The sequence below is a fragment of the Stenella coeruleoalba genome, assembly GCF_951394435.1.
Source record: "Stenella coeruleoalba genome assembly, chromosome: 7".
NCBI classification, from domain to species: domain Eukaryota; kingdom Metazoa; phylum Chordata; class Mammalia; order Artiodactyla; family Delphinidae; genus Stenella; species Stenella coeruleoalba.
This window is the reverse complement of record NC_137153.1, coordinates 100447230-100459524: the sequence shown is the minus strand read 5'-3', so window position 1 is coordinate 100459524 and position 12295 is coordinate 100447230. Positions and strand designations below refer to the sequence as shown.

At 38.3% G+C, this 12295-nt stretch overlaps 1 protein-coding gene across 9 annotated transcripts in view; it reads left to right on the top strand.

Annotated features, from left to right (window-relative positions):
- LPAR1 (lysophosphatidic acid receptor 1) overlaps positions 1-12144 on the top strand; it is a 400858-nt gene extending 388714 nt beyond the window's left edge. For all 9 annotated transcript variants that reach the window (XM_079927183.1, XM_079927182.1, XM_079927184.1 and 6 more), the window contains one exon: positions 3955-12144. In XM_079927183.1, coding sequence (XP_079783309.1) covers positions 3955-4256 — 302 coding nt within the window. In that variant the 3' untranslated portion in view covers positions 4257-12144. The remainder of the gene's footprint in view (positions 1-3954) is intronic.
- The last annotated feature ends 151 nt before the right edge of the window (positions 12145-12295 follow it).

Here is a 12295-nt window from a genome sequence, read left to right as displayed (position 1 = left end):
AAACTACTTGTGCTTCCTCTTTCTTTCATGCTATTGCATACCATCCTTGGTTTTATGCCTTGATCTGTGGGGATTCGTCCATCAGAAATGTTCCAGAAATATACAAACTACCTAAAGGACTGTCCCTACTGAGTACCACATTATCTTATTCATCATCTTGGTAGGTACTGAGCTGACCCATGAGAAACTCCAAAATGATTTGGGGCTTCCATGCTTCTCTGCGTTCCTCTCTTTTCCTTCTTGTTATTCTTGTCACATCCAACTGCAAGTCCTAGGAATCTCTTATCATTAGGATGGTGTCATCTCAGAACTTTTTGAAATGCCAGGTCTTCATGGTCCAAAACATGCTTCCACATTTTGCCCTGGAAGAAATCTGCCCTGGAACTGTGCTACACCAGTCTACACACATTATGCTTCCCGTGATGGCAATAGGTAGTGTAGTCAGGTGGATGTGCAGTGTGTAGAGGGCTTTTACGTGTCATATCTATCTCAATTTGATCCTTGCCACACCCTGTGGAGTAGGCAGAGAGCTATTATTTCTCCACTTTACAGATGTGGAGATGGAGGTTTTTTTCATTCTTATCAACCTGCCTTATAGGTGTGCCCTTGAGTCTCTACAGATTATGTGTTGGTAATCTGTCCACAGGTTACAGATCAAGGGTCCCCAATGCACATCTCAAGTTCTATGACCCAACTGGATTATGGTTGGCTCCTTTTTACTAAAGGGGCTTGGTTGTAGTTTTTGTTTTTAGAAACTTGGTGGTAAATCCGTGATTTGAGCAAAGTTGATCTCATAATGTTCAATCACGATTGTTTACTTGGAATTTTCCAGGGCCCATTTTCCACTGAGGTAGTCCACCTTCAGCTTTTGGTCAGTTTGATCCTCGGCACCTCTGTGAAAGAGAGGGGAGGGAGAAGGAAAAGCTCTGTATGATTGATTTTAGATGTTGATTTTTGAGGCCTGTACTATGAGTCTCTTAAATTACTCAATCAGGTCTCGAAGATCCAAACACAGAGTGTTGAGACGGTGTGGTTGGGCCTAATTATAGTAACTACTGAAAACAGTTCCTTTTAATGAAGAAGAAGGGAGGGGAGTTCCTCAGTGAAGCACCCATGTGTATTAGCTCCTGGTCAGGCTATGGTGTCCCCACTTCCTGTCTCTAATCTAGGCTCCTGGCAGGGTTGATAAGGCCCATTGGGCTAGTTCCTGAGACCATCATGGGTTTTATCGCAAAAATCTTGCTCTTTTTGAATTTAAAAATTAGAAGAAGTTATAAACAACAAATGACTGTATTTGAATTCTGCCACTTTTGAAGAAAGTCAGACAGCTTGAGCAAATCCATGAGAATAAGGGTCTTCCCTTCTGCTGCCTGGAAGGAGAAAAAGATCGTGTTATTTAAAATAAATCTATTGAGATGCATGTTGCTGGTATCTAATCAAGCTCTGAATTTGAGCTCAACTAGGGCTTTGATAAAAGAAAGGGGAAAGGAGACTTGAAAGAATGCTCTCCCATTCATGAAGGGCCTGCATGTTTTTAGTTTCCAAGTAAATGGAATAATGGGACCATGTATTTTCCATCCAAGCATTTTCCATCCTGAGAATAATTCCCTTCCCAGCTTCTCAATGAATAATGCATTATTTCTGAAACTCAAGAGGCATTCCTTTGATTTTCCTTTATGTTTAGCTTTCTGAGTGATTTTCAAGCAAGGAAATTCAAGGACTTGGAATGAATGCTTTATTAACATTTTTACTTGAAGTTCAAATAGCTCCTTGGCTATTATCTCCTGATTTTTGAAATATTTTTTTTTCTCCCTAAGCAAAGTCTAAGGTATTGTATTTATTAGAAAATGAAGCACCTTGGCCAGTCTTCAAAGCGAACAGCGGTTTAAAACCAATACACATTTGTGTTTGGAACAAAGAGCTTTATGGGGATACTCTGCTCCTTGCTTTATTTTCATTTCCCTGCTGAAAAGTTTCAAAAAAAGAAAGCTCACATTCAAAACTGGGCTGTTTGGAGACTAAATCTCGTTTGTTTACATTTTGTGAAACTCATGCCTTGAGGCTAGTCCAATTCACGACCCCAATCCAAGCCCGCCTTCACCTAGGCCAGTGCCATTTAAATCAAAAGCTTCAAATGCACTTCTGGGATCATCCCTACTCCCTGTCTGCTCATTGTGTAGCCTAATTACACATAAGGGACCCATCACGTAAGATGTAATGGGACATGATGGTGCCCACCAGTTCACGTTCTCTTAGCCAAGGATCCCCAGCTCATTCCTGGGGTAATACGGTGGTAGATTTTAATGCTATTTCACAACCTCCATTTCCCCTGGGAGCCAAGTGAGTGGTTTCAGGAGCTAAATAAGTTGGAACTAAGAACATCATTTGCATTTCCATCCCTTTAGAGTTATAGTAAAATATTCATGATTTAGAAGAGTTGGGGAAGCAAGAGAATTTAAATAGGAAACATCTAGAGCATAAAATTTTGGTTTAAAAGATTTAATTTTATTAATTTAAGAAGTGGGAATATAACAGTGTTTTCTGGAGCATGGACTCTGGAGCCAGCCTTTAAGAGCAGAACAGAAACTCTGGGGTTTGCCTCGGGTCTGCCACTCTCCAGGACCGTGACGTTGAGCAAGTTATTTTACTTTTCTCTTTCTCAGTTTCTTCCTCTGGGTGATGAGATAATAGTTTCTATCTCCTACAGCTTTAGTACAGATTAAGTGAGTTAATGTTTGTAAAGCCTATAGAAAAGTACCATTTAAGTGATAGTTGACTTAAAATAAAAGTAAATGTGCATCTTACTGTTGGAAATTGCTATTTCCAAACAGGCCCGTGCCACTGAGCAGGTAATAACAGTATTATTGCTACTGCTGTTTCTGGTAAGATTTACTGGGTGATTATTTTCTGGGCACTCATTTACTCCTGCCACACCCCAAATGAGGCAAATGGAATCATTTCTGTTTCTCAGATGAGAAAACTGAGGTAAAAAACTCATTTGCCAACACAAGGACCTATGGCGTAGCATAGGGTACTGTGTTCAGGATCTCGTAATAACCTATAATGGAAAAGGATCTGAAAAAGAGTACATGTATATGTGTATCTACACACACACACACACACACACACACACACATATACACAAAACCGGATCACTGTGCTGTAAACCTGAAACTAACACAACGTTGTAAATCAACTCTACATCAACTAAAAAAGGAAAGTAATTTGCGTAAGTTTGCCCAGTTTGTTAAATAGCAGAGCAAGGGTTTGAGCCCAGTCAAACCGAATCCAAAAACTGTGCCTCAACTAAACGTTAAAGGGTGTTTGTCACAGTGCTTTTGCCTGAAAACAGTCTTATACTATTAAAAACTGTATTTTTGGGCTTCCCTGGTGGCACAGTGGTTGAGAGTCTGCCTGCTGATGCGGGGGACACGGGTTTGTGCCCTGGTCCGGGAAGATCCCACATGCCGCGGAGCAGCTAGGCCCGTAAGCCATGGCCGCTGAGCCTGCGCGTCCGGAGCCTGTGCTCCGCAACGGGACAGGCCACAACAGTGAGAGGTCCGCGTACCTCAAAAAACAAACAAACAAAAAAAACCCTGTATTTTTATAAGTATCAAAGTGTGTATCCTGACTGCAGGATGTCTATTTCATACCGCAGTTGCTTAGCAAACTCTGTTTTGCTCAAAATAATCATCATCAGTGTCTCAGAAATACTCAATTTTAGTAAGGTCTGAATTAATGAGATTTTATTCAGTTGCTCATTTTATCGTCAAAACCTTTTCTGATTATTTCAGAAAATGAACGTTTTATTGCAAATGATGATCCTGTGGCTTTGAAGCTCAGTATTTTTACCTTGAACTGAAATCGTGTCACCCCATGGCTGTTTGCCTCATCATTCTATTTTTCTGTTCTCTCTTTTTTTCAACCTCCTGATCCCGCTCCCCGTCCTCGCAGGTGCCTTTATCATCTGCTGGACTCCTGGACTGGTCTTGTTACTTCTTGACGTGTGCTGCCCACAGTGTGACGTTCTGGCCTATGAGAAGTTTTTCCTTCTGCTTGCCGAGTTCAACTCTGCCATGAACCCCATCATCTACTCCTACCGCGACAAGGAGATGAGCGCCACCTTCAGGCAGATCCTCTGCTGCCAGCGCAGTGAGAACACCAGCGGCCCCACGGAAGGCTCCGACCGCTCAGCGTCCTCCGTCAACCACACCATTCTGGCTGGAGTTCACAGCAACGACCACTCCGTGGTTTAGAAAGGAAACTAACTAAGATGAGACGCGGCCATCATCTACTGAGGGATGATCATCCTCCCCCTTCCCAAAGGCACGGGCAGGGTGAGGTGTGAGAGAGAGGAAAAACACACTCGTGTGCTTAAACACTAACCCATGGCAGTATTTGTTCCTAGACCCACCAAGACTTGATGTATATTGAAAAATTAGCTTATGGGACATCCCTCATCCTACTCCCCGTTCGTTTTGAAAGTAGAAAGTGGAGACCTTGCAATAGAATTCATAAACAGACTCTGGAGTGTCCATTTACACTACACTAACTAGTCTTCAAAAGATTTTGTGTGGTTTGGTGCAAGTCAGAATCCATTCTGACTAATTGAATCCACAACTTCATTTACATGCAGGCTTCCCTGTTTTTCTTTTTAAAGGATACATTTCATTTAATAAACATGTTTATGCCTATCAGCATGCTTGTGATGGATAAGACTATAGACTGTTTTTAAACGATCATAACTCCATTTTTTTCCTTATGTAGGAAAACTGTAAATTAGAATTACTTTTCTAGAAAGCATGCATGTAATGTATGTATGCAGTATGCTGTACTTAAAAAGATAAAAGGGTATTAATTTTAAATCTTCTAGGAAATAGAAAAACCTAGATGTCAAAGCCAGTATTTGTTTAGGTTATGAAACAAACAATGATCTAATCACAATATTACCTTTTTTATTAAAGTGTTGTAACATGTATAAAACAAACAGGGAATGTAAGTTTATTATCAGAAGAATATGTTGTACTCTATAAAAGTTATAGAGATGAGCACAGTGGTATTGTTCCCACATATTTATAATATCCAAGTACATTCTAATTATTAGTTCATCAGAGGAATTTTTTAATGACCTGTGTTTTTCTGTATTATAATACATAGTCATTGTAGAAAACTTGAAAAATACAGAAATGTATAAAACATTCAGAAAAAATACTGATAATATCACAACCCAGAAGTAACCACCATTAACAGCTTTTCCCCTGTGTATGCCTATATGTATATTATATACCTTTTTATATAATTGGGATCATACTGTAAACAGTTTTATAACCAGTTTGTTTTTTCCACTGCATAATTGCCACATTTTCCTATGGCATTAAAAATTTTACAAAAACACAATTTTAATGGCTATATAATATTCCATTTAATGGATGCAACTCAGTTTATTTAACCATTCCTGTATTGTTGACTACTTAGGTTATGTCTAATTTTCACTATTATAAATAATGTTGCAAAAATTTTATGTACATAAAACTTTGTCCATGTAATTGATTATTTACTTAGGACACATTCCCATGAAGGATTTTTTCTTTTAATGTGAAATGTCTTTTTATGCTCTTACCTTTTATAAAAGGGGATTTCCTGCTTTTGCCCTATGTAGGTGGCAATTGTGAGGAAAGCCAGTTAAATTACCTTTTTACAAAGGAAATGCAGTGGTTACTTTAGTTGAGAGTGACTTTTTTATATAACAAGATGGACTAGAAACAGTCAACTGCCACAAATAGCCAGGATACCCTACTTAATATGTCTAGCAATTCCAAATTTCATTTGAGCAATGGATGATCCAACTCTCGGTAGCCACAACTCTAGTGTAGAATTGAAGACAATGCCAAGAAATCAAACGTGCCGAGTGAATAAAGGATCATCTTCATATTAAATAGCTTCTGTAGCAAATGGGTTGAGCGTGTTGGTATGTGACTGGATACTGTGTATTCTCTAAGGTCACCCCCACAGATGCCGCCATATTAGGTGATACCTGTTCAACTGTCCGGGTAAACTAATTATTGCACCAGTTTGTCGTAATAAGTAACCAGTAAAGTCACAGTCACGAAGCAGGTGTGGGAAAGTCAGGAGTATGTTTGAGAGAGAGATGTCCAGAAGAAGAATGGTTATTTAGGAAGGAGGAGGTCAGTGCATGGTCACCATTTGAGCAGAGGGCAGACTCAACAAGTGCCCAAACTGGAAAGAATATGGGGAACCGGTTAGCAGAAAGGTGTTTGCACAGACTTTACACAAAATACAGAACATTTTATAGTGGAAGGGAACCAAATGAACTTGGACTTTTACTCATGCGCATTTATTCTGAAGGAGATGTGGACTATTTGAAATTTAAAAACATACTAATTGGACTTTAATAAATCATTCTCAATCAGTGTTTGCTAATGTGTGGTTCTGGTCAGTGCTGTTTCTTTTGTTGGAGAGTCATCCTTGCACTGCATGGTGCCTGCATTCTTTGACCTCTTTTCTGTTCCTGCCACAAGGGCTTCTGAACTCACAGGTGAAGCCACCATATGCTTCCCCAGCTCAGAACTGCTTTTTTTTTCAACCTGAGTCATAAGTCTTTCCAGTGTACAAGAGGTGGTGGTTTGTGTTGCATGAAAGGAGAGGTAACATCTTAGGACAATACTTCACTTGTCAGCAGTATAACTATTAGAGTGAGTTTCTTTTGGAAAAACTGATTTTATAAAAACTTTACAATGACTTTATAGAAAACTCTCACTAGGAGTTTATAAAGTTACAGTGGTCTTTATGTTTTTAGATTTAATGACTAACAGGATAAAAGTGGTAGGTATCTTCCAGTTATATGCTAACTGTATTTTCAATATATTGCTAAGACGGGAAAAATAACAATGGTTATTCAAATGAATGTCTCAATGAGTATTTGGAATAGAATACTGAACCTTTAAATTTAGGTGGTTGTAAGATTGTTAGAAATCAAATGTCTCAGGAGTCTTCTTCACAAATTAACCATGCTTTTTTTTTTTTTTTAGTGAAACCGTAATTTCCTAGACTCAAAACCTCAGCTAACGTTATACAATTAGTGAGTCTTATCAGTTTTCCCATCCTCTTTCCCAGTTAGCTATTGCTTTAGGTTCCATTGTTCATCATCTTTCTCATTTATTCCATTAGTCTCTCAGCTTCTGAAATGGAATTTTGATACTGTTTCCAGCCCTTCTTCTTAAACCCAGAGTGTGACTTGTGCTAGATAAAAACCGTAGAAATGCTCCTCGATCAGGTCCCTTCATTATACCAAGGTAAGCAGAACATTTTTACATTAAGACCGTTTGAACCAAATTGCTTATTTTTTAACACCGAGTTTACCTGATCCCAAACCCTAGGAAGGCTTGGGGTCAGTTTGTGTGTTGGGATGGACTTGGATTCAGGCACCATCTGACAGAAGAAATGTGTGTAACGAGGAGCCAGAATGGCTCATCAGTCTTCCAAAGCAGGGACCATTCAGTCTGTAACATTCATCTGTACTTTGTATAGTCTGCATATAAAATTCTCGAATTCTCACATTGATAATGCTCATATTCACAGATTACTTACTGCTCATCTGTTTAGTGATATGGCAGATAAAGACCCATTTGCAAATCTAAAGCAGAGGTTGGCAAACTAAGACCCACTGGCCAAAAATCTACCTGTTTTATATGACCTATGAGCTAAAGATGGGTTTTACATTTTAGTGATTGGGGAAAAAAGAGTATTTTGTGAAACATGAAAATTATATGAAATTCAAATTTCAGCGTCCATAAATTAAAGTTTTATTGGAGCACAGTCACACTCACCAGGGCTATGTATTGTTCATGGCTGTTTTTTGCACTGCAACAGCAGTATCGAATACTTGCAGCTGAGACTGTCGCTCGAAGTCTAAAATATTTATTCTCTGACCCTTTACAGAAAAAGTGTGCCAACCCCTGATTTAGAGAATTGCATTTTCAGTCATTGCTATCCTCATTTAACTGTATGTTCATTGGAAGAGTTAGCAGAAATTGGGCACACCACGATCTCTTGAGCTCTAGACTGCAGAGAAAATTGTCAATTGCATTCTTTATAATAAACAGTTTTTATTTTGAAACAATCTCAAACTCACAGAAGAGTTTGCTGAACCTATGGAACATTTTCCCTGAGCCATTTGTTAAGTTGCCAGCGTGATGCCCCATCATCCTTGAATACTGTGTAATTCCTACAGACAAGGACATTCTCTTTCATAACTTCAATACAACCATCAAAATCAGGAAATTAACACTGAGACATAAACTACCACTTAATTCACAGACTGCATTCAAGTTTAACTAGTTTTTCCAATAATGTTCCTTGTAGCAAAGGAATCCAATCGAGGGTCACTGGTTGTGTTTAGTTGTCATACCTCTTGAATCATCTTCAATCTTGAACAGTCCCTCAGTCTTTTCTTGACCTACATGACCTTGTCATTGAAAGATCACAGGCTATGCATTTTATAGAATGTCCCTCACTGGGTTCATCTGATATTTCTTCATAATTAGATTCGTATTATTTATCTTTGACAAAATAACATAGAAATGCTGCTGTGGTGCTTCTCACTGCATCCTGTCAAGGAGCACATGATGTTGATTTGTTCCATTACTGGTGATGTTAACTTTTATTACTTTTGAAGTCTGCCAGGTTTCTCCACTGTGAAAAAAACTATTTTTTCCCTTTTTGTAGGAAATAGTCTGTTCTCATCAAATTTTAACATCTAGTTTTAGCATCCATTGATATTTCTTGGATGAATGAATCATTACTCTGATGATTGCCAAATGATGAATTTCTAATTCTTTTCTTTTTAGAATTTATTAGTTAGCTGTCTACTGTGAAAAAAAGCTTTGTCCTCTCCTGCTTGTTTATTCATTTATTTATACCAGTATGGGCTCATGGATTCTGATTTTATTCAGTTGGTTATAATGTTGCTATTATTTTAAAATTAAACTTTTGAGATAATTTTAGATTCATATGCAGTTGTAAGAAATAATATGGCGAGATCCTTATACCCGTAACCCAGTTTCCCCCAGTGGTGATATCTTACAAAACCAGAGTATGACATCACAGTTGGGATATTGACATGGATACAGGCAAGGTACAGAATAGTTCCACCACCACAGGAATCCCTCCTGTTACACTTTTATAGCCACACTCATCTCCCTTACACCCATCCTGACCCCTAGCAACCACTAATCTGTTCTCATTTTGTCAGTCACATTTTAACTATTTTTTTCATATTCCTAAAAACTTCTATACAACAACAGTTTCAGGGTGGGGGGCTGATACTTCCCAGAGTATTGAAGTGGTGGTTGTTGCGTGTGTCTGTGTATGCAATTTCCAGAGAGAGAGAGAGAGAGAGTTTTGTGATTATAAAAGCTACACAAACTTAATATTTCAAGGAATACAGAAATGAATAAAGTAAAAAGTAAGAATCTCTCCTGTAGGATGGAAGCTAGACCACCGATATTTGTTGAGCGCATTACCTGTCAAACAGACTTTCACAAAGTGATTTTACGTCTTGTTTTGTGCAACTCTCCATGTCTTCCCATTGGCATCGGGGAGCCAGGCTTCAGGTTTGTTACTTGTTTTGCATCTTATCTCTTAACTTGCATCTTTCTTTCTGGAAAGGAATCTTATTTCACTTTGTATTCTCCACCTCACATCACACAGTGCTAAATAGTATTTAATACTTGCTTGTTTAAATGAAAGAAAATGTGTGAGCCACAAGGAAAGGTATTCTTGACCAAGAAATGCTCCTTAGTTCCACAAGCCTGATAAAGGTTTCCCTTCATGTTTAAGAATATTGCAGTTAAAATTAAGTAAGAACAATGAAAAACCAAGGGCAACGCCTTTGAATAATACAACGTTTGTGCTTTCTGAGTGTCTTGTTTAACTTATTTTGATTTTTAATATTACCATATGTTGAATCTGTAATGTTATCTACAGCTTACAGAAGACATTCGTATAATTTGTATTTTGATCTTTGCGATAACCTTGTTACACATGAGGAAACTGTGTCTCGGGGGGAAAATTGGAAGCCTAATATTTGTTGTCTAGAGGACTTTTTGAATCTAATTACCTATTCTTTATATTGTCATTCATAATTCCTCATATGTACTTATCTATCTTGGTCCTCCAACTTATAAGTTCCTTGATCAGTATAACGCATTACGTTTAAAAATTCCTTTAAAGAACCCAGAACAGTAAAAGTTATAGGTAAAATGAGGTCACGAGCAGGCACATGGATTGTTCTGTGTCGGGTTTACATTGTTGCAAGTATGCCTATATCGCAAGCTAGGTTATAAATTCTTTGAGAATGAGATAATCTTATATTTTCCACCTCCTTTTAATGATTCATATCACTCGAACAAAACTAAAAATAGGGTGCCATTTACTAAATGGTTCTTGACTGAGGACTGTAAGACCATAATCAGGTGTTGTCATTGTTATTACTATCACTTGTTCTTTAATTTATTCATCCAGAAGGACTTTTTTGAGGCCCTCTGTATACCCTTAGGATACTGCTGTGAAGGAGATACGCAAGATCTTTAATGGAGCTTGAAATTTAGTAAGAGTGAGGGAGATAAGGGAGAGAAATAAGTAAGTTAAAAGTAAATTACAAGTTGTATTAAGAGCTATGAAGGAAATTATCACGACACAGAAATTGAAGATAAAAGAGATAGAGAAGGCGGGGAGAGGAACTACCTTTGAAAAGAGAGTCTAGGAAGGCTCCCTATTAGGACAGGAATTGTCCTCTCAAAGCCCTCGCCTTGAGCCTGAATTGCACAAAGGTGTGACTCTGTCAAGCTCTTGAACGTGAACCCACTTTGGTAACCAGGACACATCAAAACAACCCATTAGAGAAATGGACATGAATCCAGCATAGGTAGATAAGGAATTCCAGGCAAGACATGTAAATGCTTGGTGAGAGAATGCATGCATTTTGGAAAGAAGGACAGTAGAGACTGTGAGAATGAGGCTTGTAAGGCAGTAAGTATGGTGTCTTGAGTGATTTTGAAAGTCATTTTATGATGAGAAATATGGAGAATGAGTTAAAGGACTTACATAAGGGAGTGACACAGTCGGATTTACGCTTCTGAATAAATTGAAGAGGAGGAACCCTGGAGGCAAAAGACAAGATCAGAGGTTGTCACTTTAATGAAAGATGAAGATGGTCATGGAGGTGTAGAGAAGGAGGTGGAAGGATTTGAGAGGTGTGCGGGACCTAGTGATTGTGTAATGAGGTCATACCTCAGGTTATGACCTTGGCCTCCGAACAGATGGGGATGTGATATGGTGAGATTAAGGAACATGGGATGAGGAGCAAGTTTACAGAAAGAAGATATTGAGTACATTTTGAAATATCTGAGCCACCCGAGGAGAACTTTGAAGTAGGGAAGTGCCTTTGTGATACATGAAGCTCAGGATGCATCTCTGGACTAAAGATCTAGATTTTGGAGTCCGTAGTCTTCTGCTGTCATCCTGCCACATTGTCCTCAAGATAGGAAACACAGAGCCTTTGATCTGTTTGAATAGGAAGAAAGAAAAGGAAGGAAATGGGGAGGAATAAAAGAGCAGAACTTAATATCTGAAAATATTATCTAGAAACGTGGAGATGTTTCTTTTTCACAAAATAAGGTTAACTATATATAGTATATTTGGTGGGTGTTCTTTTTACTTGATAGTACATTACAGAGATAGATACAAGGTTGATAAATATGTATCTGTCTCACTGTGTAGTTGGGGTAGAGTTGTTTAGAGCCTATTAATATCTTATTTTCTCCTCCTTCCTGGGCTCTGGGAAAACTAAAGTTCTGTTAGGCAGGTCCAATGTGACTAATTTTGGCCAGTAGACTGTGAGTGGATGTGACAAGTGTCATTTCTGGGCTGAGGAAGTAAAAAACCCCTGTGCTACTCTCCAGATCTTTTTTCCCCCTGAAAGCCAAGCACAGAGATGTGAACGTGAAGAGAGTGAAGTCCCCATCAGCTTGGGACCTTGAGTGACTCTGTAGAGCAAAATCCCTGCCAACTCATAATGAATGTATAGCATGATCAAGAAATAAACATTTTTGGTGTTTATGGTGAGATTTTGTGGTTCATTCGTTACTGCAACATAACCTAGCTTTAATATTAATAAATAGTATTAAATTTTGATGAATATTAGGTTTCTAATTTTTTGTTTTTCTGGACCATAGGGAATGTACATTTAAATTTTAACTTTTGTAGACAATACAAA